Genomic DNA, 18,602 nt, shown 5'->3' with positions numbered 1-18,602 from the left:
ATTCAGGCCTCTCCTATTCATATTCCAGTCTCTTATTCACATCAGTGCATGGTTGCTAGGGGAATGTGGACCCTAACAACCAGTTACCTGCTGAAATCTTTCTATTCAGGCCTCTCCTATTCATATTCCTGTCTCTTATTCACATCAGTGCATGGTTGCTAGGGGAACGTGGACCCTAACAACCAGTTACCTGCTGAAATCTTTCTATTCAGGCCTCTCCTATTCATATTCCTGTCTCTTATTCACATCAGTGCATGGTTGCTAGGGGAATGTGGACCCTAACAACCAGATACCTGCTGAAATCTTTCATCTTTCTATTCAGGCCTCTCCTATTCATATTCCTGTCTCTTATTCAAATCAGTGCATGGTTGCTAGGGGGATTTGGGCCTTAGCAAACAAATGGCTAAAATTGCTGGAGAGCTGCTGAGTAAAGACTCTTTCCAGCTTTTAAATGGAGGGTCACTGACCCCATCTAAAAACAAATGCTCTGTAAGGCTACAAATGTATTGTTACTTTTTATTCCTCATCTTTCTTTTCAGGCCTCTCCTATTCATATTCCAGTGTCTTATTCAGATCAGTGCCTGGTTGCTAGGGGAATTTGGATCCTAGCAACCAGATACCTGCTGAAATCTTTCATCTTTCTATTCAGGCCTCTCCTACTCATATTCCAGTCAATGCCTGGTTGCTAGCGGAATTTGAGCCCTAGCAACCAGAGGGCAGAAACTACCAAGTGTTGAGCTGCTGAATAAAAGGGCAGAGATAATAATAATAATATAAATGTAAGACTGACTAAATGCCATCTCCCCTCACACCCATCGCTTTTGCAGATTAGTCCCCGCCCAGCAACCCATAGCAACCAATGAGCGATGAGTTTTCTTTCAGCCGCCGGGAGGTAGAACAATAGAATTGAAATAAAGGGATTGGTAGCCAGGGGTTACTGCCCAGGTGTAAATGCGCCCGGCTGCGTTGATAAATGAGAACAGTTTGTCTCACTTGTACAAATGCCCTTCTACAAATCACACCAAACGCCTCCGTGTTATTTAGCGCTGCAACTTTCCAAATAGCGCTTTGCGCCTTCCCAGCTCCTCCCACCGGTGTCAGACTCATCCCCCTCCCCCTCACCAGTCGCCATTTTACAGGGACTATATCACATATCCCACGTGGTTCACAGCGACCTCCCCGCGCATGCGCTTCTTGGCTGGATTAGACCATTATAGAGACTCGGGGGGGTAACGCAACCAGTTTGGGTTGTGTCTGACCAAAATCTACGTTATCGTTTGGTTTATGTGCTTGATACTGTGTGTACTTTATTTGGTTAGGGCAAATGTAGCTGCGTTAAGAACATAACGGCGTCCGATTGCTGTCATCAGCGCCCCTGTTTTGCAGTGGGATCACCCCTCCTGATAATGGTAGCGGCCAGACGGCTTCCTTTCCTTTCCGAGCTGAAGCAGAGCGGCCGCCATGAGGTGAGCGGCTTGAGGGCTTTAGTAAAATGGGTGGAATAAGTTGTTTGTGGCTCAGTATTGGGAATAGACGGACTTTAGTGGTTCCTGGAAGGATCACAATCCCGGGGAGACACCACTGAGCCTTTATGGGTCGGTCTGGAGTTTCTAATCGAGATGGTGTCGCCCAGGCCCTTCCCTGGTTATTGGGCCTCGAGCCGCCTCGTCTCTTTTATCTCCACCAATAAGATTCTGCCCCACGTTCTGTTCAAGGGGAACTCGCCCTCACAAGCGCCTCATTCATCTTGAGAGGAACTGCAACTCTCCGCTGTCTTCCTACTTCAGCTTATTACCATTAATCTTCATTTCTATATAAAATCCACTGATATCGGCAGCACTGCCTGTCTGTCCTCCAGTTCTGACTCCTCAAACAGTGGAGCAGCGCTCAGTTCTACTCTAGGTTTCTTGGAAGGTTTCAGGAGTCTCAACCAGTAGTGCAGGGGGTTTTAATGTTCTTTTTTTTTTATAAGATCATTGTAATTGGGGCAGTGCTTGTCTGTCACTGTCTGTCCTCCAGTTCTGACTCCTGAATCAATCGAGCAGTGGTCAGTTATTATCTAGGTTTGTTGGAAGGGTTTCAGGAGTCTGAACCAGTAGTTCAGGGATTTTAATTTATTTTGACCCATTTCTATCTGGGGCAGTGCTTCCATGTCACTGTCTATCCTATGGTTCTGACTCATGAAACAATGTAACAGCGCTCAGTTCTTCTCTAGGATTGGTGTAAGGGGCTCAGCAGTCAGAACCAGTAGTGCAGGGATTTTAATGTTCATTTTTATAAGTTCTATTGTAATTGAGAGCAGTGCTTGCCTGTCACTATCTGTCCTTGGGTTCTGACTCCTGAAACAATGGAGCAGTGGTCAGTTATTATCTAGGTTTGTTGGAAGGGTTTCAGCAGTCAGAACCAGCAGTGCAACAGAACTTAACCCCATACATCCAGCACTGACAGGTAGCTTGCCTGTCACTGTCTGTCCTTGGGTTCTGACTCCTGAAACCTTGTAGCAGCAGTCAGTTCCTTCGCTAGGATTGGTGTAAGGGTTTCAGCAGTCAGAACCTGTAGTGCAGGGGTTTTAACGTTCACTTTTATAAGTTCTATTGCAAGTGAGAGCAGTGCTTGCCTGTCTGTCCTCCATTTCTGACTCCTGAAACAATGTAGCAGCAGTCAGTTATTATCTAGGTTTGTTGGAAGGGTTTCAGCAGTCAGAACCAGTAGTGCAACAGAACTTAACCCCATACATCCTGCACTGACAGGTAGGGCCCTGCACATAAAGTTCTTTTTTTTTTTATTTTATAAGATTAATTGCTATTGAGAGCAGTGCTTGCCTGTCACTGGCTGTCCTCCAGTTCTGACTCCTGAAACAGTCACACCAGTCAGTTCTTCTCTAGGATTGGTGTTAGGGTTTCAGCAGTCAGAACCAGTAGTGCAAGAGTTTTAAAGTTTGTTTTATAAGATTCATTGCTACTGAGAGCAGCACTTGTCTGTCTTCTGGTTCTAACTCCTGAAACATTGTAGCAGCAGTCAGTTCCTTCTCTAGGCTTGGTGTAAGGGTTTCAGCAGTCAGAACCTGTAGTGCAGGGTTTTTAATGTTCATTTTTACAAGTTCTATTGCAAGTGAGAGCAGTGCTTGCCTGTCTGACCTCCCGTTCTGACTCCTGAAACAATGTAGCAGCGGTCAGTTCTACTCTAGGTTTGGTGTAAGGGTTTCAGGAGTCTGAACCAGTAGTGCAGGAGAACTTAACCCCATATGTCCTGCACTTACAGGTAGGACCGTACGCATAAAGTGCTTTTGTTTTTAGAGAGAGAGACATTGCAATTGAGAGCAGTGCTTTACTGTCCCTGTCTGTCCTCTGGTTCTGACTCCTGAAACAATGTAGCAGCAGCCAGTACTGCTCTGGGTTTGGTGTAAGGGTTTCAGGAGTCAGAAGCAGTAGTGCAGGGGTGCTAAATAGCCTGTTAAGGTTTGCAGAACTATATACTTGGTGTCTATTGTAACGTCGGTTCATTTGCAGACAGTATTTTGGTGGAATGATTGTGATCTGTCGTGTTTGTTTCTGTTGGGCCGTGCGACTGATCTTCACTTAACGCTGCGGATGTTGTTGGTCTTTGTGTAACCGGCATCACACACGGTAATTGTCTCTATTTTAAAAATAAATAAAAAAAGGTAGAATTTCAGGAGCGTTTTGGATTGGACACGGCTGGAACCTTTTAGCTCGACTCTTCCGCATCCGTTTTCTGTTGCCGGTAGAGCCGCATTGGCTCATTATGACTCCTTAAAGAGATAGACACCAGAAAATAACCCATTTTTTATATCAGAACATTCTATTTATAATATTGCTATATTAGGGTTAGAAAGAAAGTATTTTTCTTACCCCCATGTTCCTCCATGAGGGGCTGCCAGATTAGTGCAGCAGGGATCCCTTCGTTTTAGAAACTGACAGTCAGAAAGTAGTCGCTTTAGGAACTCCAAGTTACCCATTACTCCCAAAAAGCAAAACTGTCTGCAAACGATCAACATGACCCATAGGGAACGTTTAATATTTTGGAAAGAAAGCGTCGGTCTCACTTAACCTCCGCTTAGGATATTCCCAGAAAGACCTGGAAGAAGCTCCCGTCGCGCTGTCTGTCCCGTCGCGCTGTCTGTCCCGTCGCGCTGTCTGTCCCGTCGCGCTGTCTGTCCCGTCGCGCTGTCTGTCCCGTCGCGCTGTCTGTCCCGTCGCGCTGTCTGTCCCGTCGCGCTGTCTGTCCCGTCGCGCTGTCTGTCCCGTCGCGCTGTCTGTCCCGTCGCGCTGTCTGTCCCGTCGCGCTGTCTGTCCCGTCGCGCTGTCTGTCCCGTCGCGCTGTCTGTCCCGTCGCGCTGTCTGTCCCGTCGCGCTGTCTGTCCCGTCGCGCTGTCTGTCCCGTCGCGCTGTCTGTCCCGTCGCGCTGTCTGTCCCGTCGCGCTGTCTGTCCCGTCGCGCTGTCTGTCCCGTCGCGCTGTCTGTCCCGTCGCGCTGTCTGTCCCGTTCTTATTCATAACCTTTTCAAAGTGGAGCCTAATCGGCTTCATTCCAGTGGATTCATTTGGATGTTTGAGGTCTCGTGAGCTGAGGGACAAGTTGTAGGAATGATTTATATTCGGACATTTCTGGTTAATGTTCCGGTGTTTTTGTTCTCTAATGTCGTCGTGTCTTTCCCATGTCCCTCTTGGATTAGGATGTGGTTATTTTGGCCACTATTGGGTTAATGTAGTATTTATGGGCAGGGCTTATCGGTGCACCAAGTCTGGGCTTGTTTTATGGCTGATATTGAGTTGGTGTAAAAGATCCATGTGCTGCTACAGGTAACCAGGGGACTGACTTGTACATACCTGCTGGCCAAGCTTTCGGAGGAAGGTAAAAACAAGTGGCAGATATGGGGGACACTGGAATGGCCCAAAATAGTCCTGCCAATTTTTGAAACCCAACCCGCATTCTTACCTGATTGGACCAGGCCAGTGCCTTATCCGCGGCCAGTACGTTATCTGCGACCCACCGACCCTGGTCAAAACAGGAAGTGACATCACTAGAAGCAGGCGTAGTCGGAAAAGTTTTAAAAACAAATGTAAAGGAGTAAAACTCACTATAAGAAGAACCGCCAACCCGTGGGTTACCAGCTTTTTTGCAGGTACCCGACCCACTACAGGTCTCTACCCCAAAATGCACTTTTTTGGGGGTGGTGGCTTTCTACAGATGCAGCAAGGCCAGTGGAACCATGTGATATTGAATTATGCCTTGGTATAAAGTCCGGTCAATGTGCAGTATTTATACTAAATACCATATTAACAGGGATTTTAATTGTGTTCCTTGTGTGTTAGATTGGCACCCTGCTGGTGTAGTCCTGGGCCAGCAGAAACGCTTATTCTATAACATTAGCAGGATAAACATTCAGATGTCGATTAATCACAACAGAAACGAAGTCTGTGCAAGGTACTAATGCCTATAATAAACATCATCTAATATATTAATACTCTCTTTTTGTGCAGCATGCTCAGACTTCAGAAGAGGCTCGCCTCCAGCGTGCTGCGTTGCGGCAAGAAAAAAGTATGGCTGGATCCAAATGAGACCAACGAGATTGCCAACGCCAACTCTCGTAAGTGCCCCTTTTTATTTTAGCATCGCCTGTGGGAACAGAGTGCCAAAGAGTCCAGTACTAAATGTATCTTTTCTTTGTTCTGTACTAGGTCAGCAGATCCGGAAACTGGTGAAGGACGGCTTGATCATCCGCAAGCCTGTAACTGTCCACTCCCGTGCCCGCTGCAGGAAGAACACCCTCGCCCGTAGGAAGGGCAGACACATGGGCATTGGTAGGTTTAAGATTACTTTTGCCGTTAAAAGGGGTGGTTTACCTTTAAATTCACCTTTTAGTATGTTCTAGAATGGCAACTTCAATCTAAAAAAAAAACAAAATGTTCTGTAAGGCTACAAATGTATTGTTGCTACTTTTTATTGCTCTATTCAGGCCTCTCCTATTCATATTCCAGTCTCTTATTCACATCAGTGCATGGTTGCTAGGGGAATTTGGACCCTAGCAACCAGATGGCTGAAACTGCAAACTGGAGAGCAGCTAAATAAAAAATTAGAATCTAGTATTCGTTTTGAGATTACAGCCTTTCTCAGCAGGATTGGGATTCAGCCTTGGGCGAACCAAATCCTAATTCGCATATTTGCATAAATGTGACACTTTGTCACAAAACAAGGACGTAAAACATTTTCCCCACCTTTTCCTTTCCCACCCTTAACTTCAATATGCAAATTAGGATTCAGCCGAATCTTTCATGATGGATTCGGTGCATCCCTAGCTTAAATAAATCAAAAACCACAAATAAAAAATGAAAACCAATTGCAAATTGTCTCTGAATATTCCTCTCTACATCATAGTTAATTTAAAGGTGAACAACCTCTTTAATGTGTCTGAAAATATCTGTGGTTCGTTTTAAATACTTTGTTAATGCAAATGGGAATTCTGTTTTTCTTTTCCTTGAGTTTTTGTTTTTATTCCCTCTCCCAGGTAAGAGAAAGGGTACTGCCAATGCACGTATGCCAGAGAAGCTTTCTTGGATGAGGAGGATGAGAATCTTGCGCCGCTTGCTTCGCCGTTACCGCGAATCTAAGAAGATTGACAGGCACATGTATGTTTGATAGAACTACTGCCATTAGAAATGGGATCAAAAATGCCATTTTATATGCTGATTTTATTGCACGAGGCTAAAGTTTGAGCTTGTCAATAGAAGCAATGATCCAGGACTTCAAACTTGTCACAGGGGGTCACCATCTTGGAAAGTGTCTGTGACACTCACATGCTCAGTGGGCTCTGATTGGCTGTTGAGAAGCTAAGCTTAGGGCTCGTCACTAATTATCCAGCATCAGAAAATGAGCTTCCCTGGCTGTAATATAAGCTGATGCTACAGGTTTGCTGATTATTCAATTCTGATGCTAATTGCACTGGTTTCTGTGCTGCCATGTAGTAATTATGTGTATTAATTACTAATCAGCCTTATATTGTGACATTTCTATTCTATGTGTACTGTATATTGTGAGTGGCTCCCTAAGCTCAGTAAGTGACAGCAGCACAGAGCATGTGAATCAGTGAATCAGCAGAAAAGAAGATGGGGAGCTACTGGGGCATCTATGGAGACACAGATCTTTACTGCTAAAGGGCTGTGGTTGCCTTGGGCTGGTACAGAAGCACAAAACATCATGTACAACATTTCTACCTACTTCTTTAGTTAGGCTTTAGTTCTCCTTTAAAGATGTTGTTCACCTTCCAAACACTTTTTCAGTTCAATTGTTTTCAGATTGATCCCTAGAAATAATTTAATGTCCAATTTTTTGACAGTTTTTTTTAAAATCTAAGTGTAAAGTTAATTGTTTCCTTTATCTGATGTTTGAGTCTGGCAGCTCATTAATTCAGGTGCATATTCTCCATTTACAATTTTGCTACAATTAGTTGATACATTTCTTTGCAGCATCTCTGGCGTATTGGCAACAATTGCATCAATATGAACAGCTGCCTTTAATGAAACTAAATGTATCAATTTAGAACAAACCACTTAATATATCCATTTAGAAATAGTCTGCGACCCCCTCCCTCTGAGCTGCTTTAGAAGATGAAAATGAAACTTTACACTTCAATATTAGAAAAACAGTCACACATAGAAAATAGAAAGTAATTGTGGAAAAAATTTTTTTGTTTTTTTAGTTGGTTTCAGATTGTTCCCCAGAAATAGTGTTGGAAGATGAACAACCCCTTTAAGCACAAAACTTAGTTGAAACCTTTGGTGCTATGAAAAACGGATTTCTTTCTACATAACCAATGCTTATTTGGTTTGGGCTGTTGGGCAGTTTGGATCTAAATAAGAATTGCTGTGGGAGTGATGTGAATTCCACGGCTACACTGGATAAACGTATCTTGTGCTTTTGTAGGTACCACAGCCTGTACCTGAAAGTAAAGGGTAACGTGTTCAAGAACAAGCGTATCCTGATGGAGCACATCCACAAACTGAAGGCTGACAAAGCTCGCAAGAAGCTACTGGCGTGAGTATTGAACATGCGCTAGCGCTGAATGAATTCCACTCACTGGAGGGACGCACACAGTAGCTTTCAAGTAGGGATGCTCCGAATCCACTATTTTGGATTCGGCCGAATCCTTTTCGAAAGATTCGGCCGAATATTGAATCCTAATTTGCGTATGCAAATTAAGGGTGGGAAGGGGAAAACTGTTTACTTTTTTTGTGACAAAGTCACGCGATTTCCCTCCTAGCTCCTAATTTGCAAATTCGGGTTCGGCCGGGCAGAAGGATTCGTTAGAATCCTTGTGAAAGGCCAAATCCTGGATTTGGTGCATCCCTACTTTCATGCCGTGTGGCAACACATTGGTTTCCAACTTCAGCATCTCTAGACCAGTAATGATGGAGCTCTTCAACATTGTCAGTGGAGCCATGTTGAGTTTTTTTTTTTTTTAAAGGGAAACTATCATAAAAATGTAAAGATTCCTCTTACTGAAATAAGAAATACAATTAAATATTCTGTAACGTTTCTGAAATCAGGTTTATATTCACTAATCCCTCTCTCGGCTTCTGTTTCTCTTCATGCAGCTGTCCGATATTTGACAGTTAGATCCAATATATCTTCTAGGGGGTTTCTTTAACTAGCAGATCTATTTGAGCTCACTCAAGGGGTGAAGGGGAAAACTTTTTATTTCAGTATGCTGAAGCTTATATTACATTTAAATTTTCGCAATAGTTCCCCTTTAAGTGTCGGTGACCCTGCACATGCTCCGTTGAGATTTTATTAGAGGTTTGCCTGTTGAAGCTTCTATTTGAAGGCTTACGTTCTGATGAAACTTCAGTGTAACTTGTATCTGAATGAATTGCTAAGCAGCCTTGTGTTGTGACATTTCTGTAATTGTAAATATATAATCTATTGATCTGTAATCTCAGTAACTGACGGCAGCACACAGAGGAGTAGATAGTTGGTGCCTTGAGCTGCTACAGAACCCCATAATAGAATATGCAGGGTTTCTACTCTGTTAAAGGACCAGTAACATCAATTTTTTTTTTTTCTATTTGTTGGTGTAGAACAGGAAAACCCACAGACATATCAAACTTTTTAATCTCAAAGTCTTTATTAAGAAATAACTTGCCTAAAACGCCGCTTCAATGATCCATCACGTGGCACTCTATTTCTCCTCCCTGCCTTCCTTATAGAAGAGAACCGGGGAGGAGAAATTGCACGATGGATCATCACCTTTTCTGAAGAGTTTAAGACTTGGCGATTTAAAAGTTTAATCTTTGTTTTTTTTCGTTCTATACTAATCAATTTTTAATAAAACAAGAATTGGTTACTGGTTCTTTAAAGTTCTCCTTTAAAAGTATCTGCAGAAGCCGTATGCGTTGTAGCTACAAGTCGGTGTATGTCATAGAAAGCCAATAGAAGTCAGGCTTACGTGGGGGTCACTAATCGAATGTCTTGTCTCCAGTGACCAGGCTGAGGCTCGCAGGTCTAAGACTAAGGAGGCGAGGAAGAGGCGTGAGGAGAGACTACAGGCCAAAAAGGAAGAGATCATTAAAAGCCTTTCTAAGGAAGAAGAGTCTGGAAAGAAATAAAGCCCACGGCCCTGCCACTTGTGTATATAGAGTGCGGCTTTGTGCAAACTCAATAAAACTACTCACCAACACACTGGATCCTGTTCCTTGGCTTCCTACTAACACCAACTACTCACAGGTTTCTTTATACATCTGCTTGTGAAGCTGCTACACCAGGGTGTGATTCACTGGAAGGGCATTATTTGTGTCCCAGTAATACTCAGTGCTTTGTTGTTGCTGCTGTTATAGTCAGTGTCTTGTGCAGCTACTAGTACCTTACTCTCAACAGAAATAAGGGGCAGTAACTTGCAATAAGCTTTCAGTTCCTTCCTAAGTCAGATACTCACTACCTCCCACCATTTCTCTTTATGTTGCTCTATGGCCCTGAGTGTAGATATATGGGCCCTGAGTGTAGATATATGGGCCCTGAGTGTAGATATATGGGCCCTGAGTGTAGATATATGGGCCCTGAGTGTAGATATATGGGCCTTGAGTGTAGATATATGGGCCCTGAGTGTAGATATATGGGCCCTGAGTGTAGATATATGGGCCCTGAGTGTAGATATATGGGCCCTGAGTGTAGATATATGGGCCCTGAGCTGAGTGTAGATATATGGGCCCTGAGTGTAGATATATGGGCCCTGAGTGTAGATATATGGGCCCTGAGTGTAGATATATGGGCCCTGAGTGTAGATATATGGGCCCTGAGTGTAGATATATGGGCCCTGAGTGTAGATATATGGGCCCTGAGTGTAGATATATGGGCCCTGAGTGTAGATATATGGGCCCTGAGTGTAGATATATGGGCCCTGAGTGTAGATATATGGGCCCTGAGTGTAGATATATGGGCCCTGAGTGTAGATATATGGGCCCTGAGTGTAGATGATGAGGGTCAGTTTGGTTGATTTCAAACACAATTGCCAGTTGTGACTTTGGTTCATCCCATGTCGCGCCAAAGGGACCACACGCTGGTTTATATCCGAAATACTCTTTAAGCTGAAGAGGAAACTTTCAATTTCCTATCACAACCCCAAATCATGAACAGTCTCTTAGAAACTAGTGTTTAGAACTCACTACATTCTCACTCTTCATCCCTTTCAATGCAAACTATGACCCTGCCTAGCACTGCTCACACACACTTTACTCTTGTAGTTTGATCTCTGAAGCAAAGAAGAGGTTTGTCTTTATTTGGCTCTTTATACTCATACCCTGGGAACCACCAAATGCCCGAGGGGTGTGTTGAAGTTCCACTACATTACCTCTTAAAGGGGTTGTTCACCTTTAAATTAGCTTTAAGTATGACTTGGAGACTGTTGTTCTGAGACATTTTCATTTGTTGTTTAGCTTTTCATTCAGCAAATCTTAAGTTTATAATTTCAGCCATCTGGTTGATAGGGTCCAAATTCCCCTAGCAACCATGCAGTGCTTTGAATAAGAGACTGGAATATGAATAGGAGAGGCCTGAATAACAATACATTTGTAGCCTTACATAGAATTTGTTTGTTAGAAGGGGTCAGTGACCCCCATTTGAAAGCTGGAAAGAGTCAGGAGAAAAAGACAAATAATTCAAAAACGATTCAAAAGAAAAAAATGAACCATTAAAAAGTTGCTTCAACTTGGCCATCCCATAATGTATTAAGTGATCTGAAAGGTGAACCACCCCTTTAATAACTGGACACAATTGTATGCAGGACTCGTGCTATCCTGTAGCAAGCATTTTGAGAAGTACCCAAAATTAAAGGTAAAGCTAACCTGCTGCACCAGAGGTATAAATGCCACAACATTCCCTGGTTTACAAGAATTGATACTTCACTCTGGCAAATCAAACTGTCTGTATTAGTATAGGTGCATGGCTGCTTGGAAACTTTTATAGTCTCTACTAATTACCCAACAACCAGAAAGCTGTAGCAGGTCTTAGAAGTAGGTATTAATGTCATTATCCTTAATGTATAAAGTATCAACTTAAGTTCATCAATCGCTGGAGCTTGCAATCTAGGCTCCCTATCACAAATGAAGACATATAGGTAATATTGTCTGGTTTAGTCTGTGTGGTCTCCCTCATATAAAACACTGACTCCAATTCTCTGGTGGGAGGATGAGATGCTGCATTCTCATTGGCTGTTTTGCAATGAAATAAGGGGGCATTAAAGAAGGAAAGCTGCCAAAGTGTTAGCCATGATAGTACAAGCTATAAGACTATATTTATTCTGCAGAATACTTTTCCATATCTGAGTAAACAGCTCTAGAAGCTCTCTCTGTTTGTTTAGGATAGCAGCTGCCATATTAGTTTACTGTGACATCACTTCCTGCCTGAGTCTCTCCCTGCTCACTCATAGTTCTAGGCTCAGTGGGAGAGGAGCAAACTGAGCATGCTCAAGCCCTAGCCCTGGAGGTTTAAGCTGAAAACAGTTAGTCTGATACAGAAGCCCATGAGTACACAATAGAAGGAAAGAAATGTGCTGTTTGACAGAGGACTCAGAGCAGCATTACTTTGAGGGTTTACTGGTGTATTTATATAGATCTTTCTCATAAAGTTTACTTAATTGTAGCCTTTCCTTCTCCTTTAAGGGTTACATATTGAAATCACAGAAAGCGGTACAGTCTGCGGCATGCACCTGAATTCACACTGTGATCTCTAAGGAAAGTGCAAATGTGACCCCCTGCGACATACAGTACTGGAATATAAGTGACCCCCTGCGACATACAGTACTGGAATATAAGTGACCCCCTGCGACATACAGTACTGGAATATAAGCGCAAATGGCCTGATCCTCGTTATTATGGGGTTCCCTAACGAGCACAGATTGAGTTGAGTAAAGGGTTGCACAGCTGCATGTAACACATTAGTGTCTCGTTACAATTAATCGACTGGAGGAGGAGCAAATATTTCTACTTAAAGGAGACATACAAGATAAATGAAAAACCCTAATTTTGTAGCCAATTATAAGTAATATATGGTGTCGCTTTTACATGAATATTATCTCTAAAAATAGCCCCTTTATTAGAGCTCCCTATAGATGTTCTCTGGTCCCTGTTTCAAATGAGGGGTGGGCGTGTCTAGGAGGGGACAGCCAATCACAGCCCTGCAGTCACACAAGCACAGACAGGCTTCAGTTCCCTATCAGGTCCTGCTAGCTGCTGATTGGTTCCTGTCCTACAGTGCAGTGAGCTGAGTGCACAGCCTGGGAATTCAGGGAGCAGCAAGTGGAAGAGAAGGGAGGGATTATTAGGGGTTTTGCAGAAATATTCAATACATCAGACTGAAACACTACTTTTTATAAGCACAATTCTTCTATATCTAAATGAGTGTAATGTACTGGTACATTCTTGTTTTTTATACAGAATGTCTCCTTTAAAGTGAAATGGGAAATGTCAGTAAAACGTGGGTTTTGCGTTGCAGCCTCCAAGCTCAGCTGACCCCTATTTAGTCTATTTAGTCAATGGGCTGCACATGGGGTTCAGCTGTTATTGGGGGGAGGAGGGGCGTATATACTGTAACCTGGTTCTGAGGCTCTGATAGAGAGAAGGGGCTTTTGGGAGGATGAAGAATGTTGGTGAGACTGTGCCAGGCAACTGCCGGGTCTCCTACAAAGAGGAGGGGAAACTACTGGACATGTGGCTGGACACAGTGAGAAGGTAAGAGAGGGGGTAAATCTATTGTTTATTTGGGGAAGGTTTGTTTGTTGGGGGTCACTGACCCTGGCAACAGAAAAGCCTCATATGAGCTGCAGGTTAGAAGGAGCAATTCCCTTAATGGACCATAAATATATTTGGAATGGGAAACTGCTCAGGACTTGGGGTGAATCCCACCCACTGGGGCAGGTTGTGCCCCCCGAAACATTTATCCCTGACACACTGGGAGACTATACGACCAACAACAGGAGTATTGGGGGGGGAGCTTCTGATTTGGGGTAATCTTGATATTCCCTTTGGATTGTGCTGCTTGGTGGAAACATAGGGAAACCCATAGCAACCAACCAGCAATTCGTTTCTTGAAAGGGTTTTTATTTGTTGCTGCAGAGCCAATGCCTTTATTTAATATATTTTGTTTTTGCTCCAGGAGCTCCACCCGGAACAACTGATTAAATTTATCGTTTGATGCCCCTTCTTACAATCCAGAAATAAATCCAAAGCCTCCACACTTGCCTGGTCCCTGCTGTACTCCCACCTCGCCACTAGAGGGGGCCACGACACAAGGTTTGGCACAGGCTCCACCTATAGGGATTAAAGCGTTGGTATAAAAACAAGCCAAGCTGATTTAATGAGCAACTATGACTTATTTATAATGCGCCAGCACTTTTTCTGCTAAGCTTTACATAACTGGAACATGTCTTGGTGTCTGATCAAACAACGGGGGCCCATGCGAAACCACCCCCCCCTGTATCTCTATAGATAGAGCCGCTGAGTATAAATTCATAAAAGCAGCAGAATAAACTTGTCTGGTAGGGGAGAGAGAGAGTGAATGGCGGCAAGTGCCAGGCCAAATGTCTCCATATATCCTTTGGGGCTACGCCATTTAATTCCAAGTACTAAACAGCAGGTGCTGAAAAGTAAGGATGCACCAAATCTACAGATCTGCATCTGGCTGAACCCTAATTTGCTTGTGAAATATAAATCCTGCATTAAAAGGGTTTGGTGCAGCCCAATGAAAAAGGCTAATTGGCTCACATGGGTGGCAACCTCTACCCCAATGAGTATTCAGGCCTGGCCCTGGCTTTCCTAGTACACAGAGGCCCAAACAGTCCCACCATCCCATTTAATAGTCCCTTTCTATGACATTTCACAGCAGCCCCTCTGGCATTTGCCAGAACCCACAGATTGCCAGTCGGGGCCTGTGGGTATTTAAAATGAATTAGGCATTGCATGGGTCACCAGCAAACTGCCCAGGTCTTACGTAAGCCCCGCAGGATCTCCATATGTCAAGCACCCCCGGCTATGCGTTGGGTCTGTGCCAGCAACTCGTTGAGGTCTTACCTGCCTTTCATTCTCTTTCTGCTCAGCACCATGTTTGGGTGCCATTGGGATCTTGAGCAGTACCCATTACAATGGCACCAGTCTAGAACCTCCCATAACACTGCTAAGCACAAACATTCCCAAACAAGCAGGAGCAATGTGATATAGACGGGCACCAATTGGGCCTGGAACGGTCTATCAATCCCAGTCTTTCCCAATATTTCTTTGGAAGTCACAATGAATCGGCTGAGAGCACCGTGGCCATAGTGTGCCAATTGCCCAAGCTGTGCCGCTTCCTGTCTCTGCCTGATGGATTATTATATGGAGTTGAGGGCTGGACATGAGCAGAGACCAAGTTAAAGGAGTGATATCCAACTGCCATGTCACTGGAATCTTTCCATTGGACCTCATCTCCTTGCATTGGTCGTTCTTCTTGCTCTTTGGGTTGGTGCCTCTGTTTATGGTGTCATACTGGTTTGGCACACTCACAGCTCCGTCTTATCCCTAACTCCAGTCTTGAAGGCCTTTCTTTGCTTGGTATTGTATTTATAACATAGCTTGTTAATGTTGTGCACTTCCTCAGCCCATGTCTGTGGCCTATGTTGTCATTTCATGGAGTCTCTGTGCCCTTTCTCAGCACCGTGCCATCTCCATGCTTGGGAGGTCCCGGGCTCTTGGCTGCTCAACGTTACCTGCTGCTTATAGTGTGACATCCCAATGCTGCATATACACTAGATAAGATTTTATTCCCGTATATGCTTTCCTTGCACTTCCATTGGCTTCTGTTTGGCTGAAGAGAGGCCTTTGCACTACTGCCATTTCCCTGCACATGCAACTGAGATTTATGTTGATCTGACGAGTATATTGTCCTGAGTTAATGCCTGACCTTCTCCCTGTCATTGGAACCTCCTGTTGAATTTATAAAGTCTGTTTTGTTGCTAGAATAGAGGCAACGACCTCCACCACCTCTCATAGGCACCAGTAGAAATCCAGCCTTAGTGGAGCTTCACGAAGGCCAAACAAAAGCCTACAAATGAAAATGGCTACAAACGCTGTATTTTATTTATACAAAGCAAGGTATAGGGCCCATTATCCAGAAACCTGTAATCCAGAAAGCTCCATATTAGCGGAAGTATAGAGATCCAAATTATGGAAAGACCCTATAACCGGCTCCCAAGATAACAGGTCCCAAAGTGTTTGCTTTAGTAGATGCACCTGAACGACCATCTAGAAGGTCAGTTTGGGATGAATACTTATTTGCTCTACTAGGATTGTGACATCTGTGACCTTGTTAAGAAATAATGGGGACCTTGAACAAAGATCAGTCCAATATTGCCCTTCATTACAGGTCAGTGGTTTAGGTGAGCAAACCTTACCAATATTCCTAAATTGGGTCTTTCCCTCTGATCCTGAACCAAATATCCTCAGCTACAGATTTGCTCAAAATCAGTTACAGAAATGGATTCGGATGTCCCTGCTCTGATCTAACTAATTACCAAATGTTCTTGTTTAGCCGAGCCCCTCTGTTCTTTCTGATCTTCCAACGTGATTGATTTCTACTCTTGTCTGACGACTGGGTTGGTGGCCTCTCAAGGCAAAGAGTTCACACGGAGAAGCCAAAACTCAATGGTAGGTAAATATTTGATGGAGACAAGTCAACGTCTTCTTTAATTAAGGCATTTTCCCTGTGAGACATTTGCTTCCACAAGGTACGGCAAAAATGATCCGAGCCCACAGTGTCAGATTAAATTGAATTTCAGTATTAATATGCCAGCGGTGCTGGACTTGGTTAGTGACTTATCTTCTTGGTGGGTCTCTTGATGATCTAAAGGTTCTGCAATGGTTTAAGACAAAGCTGAGCAGCCAAAAGCCAGAATTGAAACATTTCAGTATTTCTGAACTAACGGGGACGGTTTTCTTAATTAAATATCTTCTTGGTGGGACCTTTAAAATGAATCTAGAAGTTCTGCAAGGATTTGTGGCAGGGTTGTGCAACCAAAATCCAGGATCTAAATATTTCAGTATTCCAACACTTAGGGGCTGGTCTTAATCAGCAATGTACCTTCTTGGTGGGTCTCTTGATGGGTATCTAGACCTTCTTCAATGATTTGGGGCATCTACAAGCCAGGATTGAAACGTTTCAGTATTACTACACTAATGGTGCTGGTCTTAATCATTGATGTACCTTCTTGATGGGTCTCATGATGGGTATCTAGACCTTCTTCAATGATTTGGGGCAACTACAAGCCAGGATTGAAACATTTCAGTATTACTGCACTCAGGGGGCTGTTCTTAATCATTCATATACCTTCTTGGTGGGTCTCTTGATGGGTATCTAGATGTCTTTCAATGATTTGGGGCAACTACAACCAGGATAGAAACATTTCAGTATTACTACACGAATGGTGCTGGTCTTAATCATTGGTGTATCTTCTTGATGGGTCTCGATGGGAATCTAGAATTTCTGCAATGATTTGAAATGATGTATAACCACAAACCAGGATTTTACTATTACTGCACTAATAGGGCTGGTCTTAATTAATGTCTTATCCTCTTGGGTGGGTGGTGGGAATATAGGATTTCTGTAATGATTTGAGACAAGGCTGTGCAACCACAAGCCATGATATTCAGTATTAATACACTAGTGGGGCTTGTCTTAATAAGTGATGCATCTTCTTGGTGGGTCGTTTGATAGGAATCTAGAAGTTCGGCTGTGATTTAGGAAAAGGTTTTGCAAGCACAAGCTGAAACGAGAGTGGAAAATGTATCGTCTCAACAAAGGATAAACTAAAAAATTAAGACCTTGAAATCTTGATTTAGACAAAGCAATAAGAAATGACAAATACCCTGGTTTAAATCAGTGATGTGGTCACATTGAGTCTGAGGAAACAGCTGCAGGATTTGGCTCCAGTTCCATGACAAACATAGATAATCAGAGACTGAAGCGCCCAGGAGGTTGGGAAACATAACCCAAGAGGAGCGAGAGACACAGATGTTGCCGTTTTTGCCCGAGGTTAGGAAACAGATTGTGCACATTGGGATTGAGCAATAGGAGTGGGAGAATGGTCAGCCCAAGAGGAGGATGAAACACAACGTTGCACTTATTCCATTTCAAATGAAAAGCTTGACCACCATGACAAAATGTGATGTTAAAATGTGGAAATCTTCTATAAATATACACTGTTGCTATATAATCTACAGAGCAGCAATATCTAGTTCTGCTGAGTCAATTTTATGGCATGTGACGTGTTCTACCTTGTTGAGTTGCCTTGACATAAAGCAGTGTCTTCAGATGGAGGCCAAAGAACCTCCAGATACCAGATCAAACCCATAGAATTACATGAATTACAATCTCAGTTCTGCGATGTGAAGGCAAAGCTCCATTCAGCATAAGAATCCAGACCATCTCCCACTATGTTTGGGCCTCAGAACCCAGAGCAATGATTGACGTTAAGTTTTCCTGCAGTTCTGGGCCAAGTCTACGGATGGATAATAATGAGACGTTATTGAGGGACTGATGAGAATAATCTAGCCGGCCACTTCTCTGTTCTCTGCCATCCACAGCTCTCTTCCAGCAGGGAAGGGGTTAATAAAGAGGAAGGATCACTGGTAACTGGGCGAATAGTGAAAGCTTTCTAATTATACGTTGATCTCTGGTTATAGGATTCTGAATAAAGTCCACACCTCTTGGGGACCTTTCCTAACAGGGGAGAGAGAGAGAGACTGTGGGGGCTGCAGGCAACCCTCTTCCTCTTCTCATTATTTTAAAAGCCCAATTTGAGTTGATTTACATTGGCAAATGTGAAATGATAGGGATTAATGGATAAAGTCTGGTTATGTAATGAAGTGCCCCCCCCCTCCCCAACTCTGTGTCTGGGGGTACAGAGATATCAGCATTATTGTGTCTGGTTAAACACATGCACTCTCTCTCTCTCTCTCTCTCTCTCTCTTATATCATCGCCTGCAAACTCTCTCTTCTTTATCACTTCTTCTCTACCATCTACTGTGCCCACCTGCACTGTCTCTCTCCGACCCCCCCTCACTATGA

General features: G+C 43.6%; 1 protein-coding gene across 1 annotated transcript; it reads left to right on the top strand.

Moving 5' to 3' along the window:
• Window positions 1-1,311: 1,311 nt before the first annotated feature.
• On the top strand, window positions 1,312-9,693 carry LOC108702499 (60S ribosomal protein L19). Its single transcript, XM_018237995.2, has 6 exons — window positions 1,312-1,466; window positions 5,501-5,607; window positions 5,699-5,821; window positions 6,526-6,646; window positions 7,941-8,051; window positions 9,496-9,693. Exons 1-6 carry the CDS (start codon window positions 1,462-1,464, stop codon window positions 9,620-9,622), a joined length of 594 nt encoding a protein of 197 aa, XP_018093484.1. The 5' UTR covers window positions 1,312-1,461; the 3' UTR covers window positions 9,623-9,693.
• Window positions 9,694-18,602: the final 8,909 nt, after the last annotated feature.

The sequence above is a fragment of the Xenopus laevis genome, chromosome 9_10S (genome assembly GCF_017654675.1).
Source record: "Xenopus laevis strain J_2021 chromosome 9_10S, Xenopus_laevis_v10.1, whole genome shotgun sequence".
NCBI classification, from domain to species: Eukaryota; Metazoa; Chordata; class Amphibia; order Anura; family Pipidae; genus Xenopus; species Xenopus laevis.
This window is presented reverse-complemented; position numbering and strand designations above follow the sequence as displayed.

Coding starts and splice junctions, on each gene's coding strand:
- LOC108702499 (XM_018237995.2), top strand. Junction 6,647..7,940: donor AAGAAGATTGACAGGCACAT/GTATGTTTGATA, acceptor GTGCTTTTGTAG/GTACCACAGCCTGTACCTGA. Junction 8,052..9,495: donor GCTCGCAAGAAGCTACTGGC/GTGAGTATTGAA, acceptor TCTTGTCTCCAG/TGACCAGGCTGAGGCTCGCA.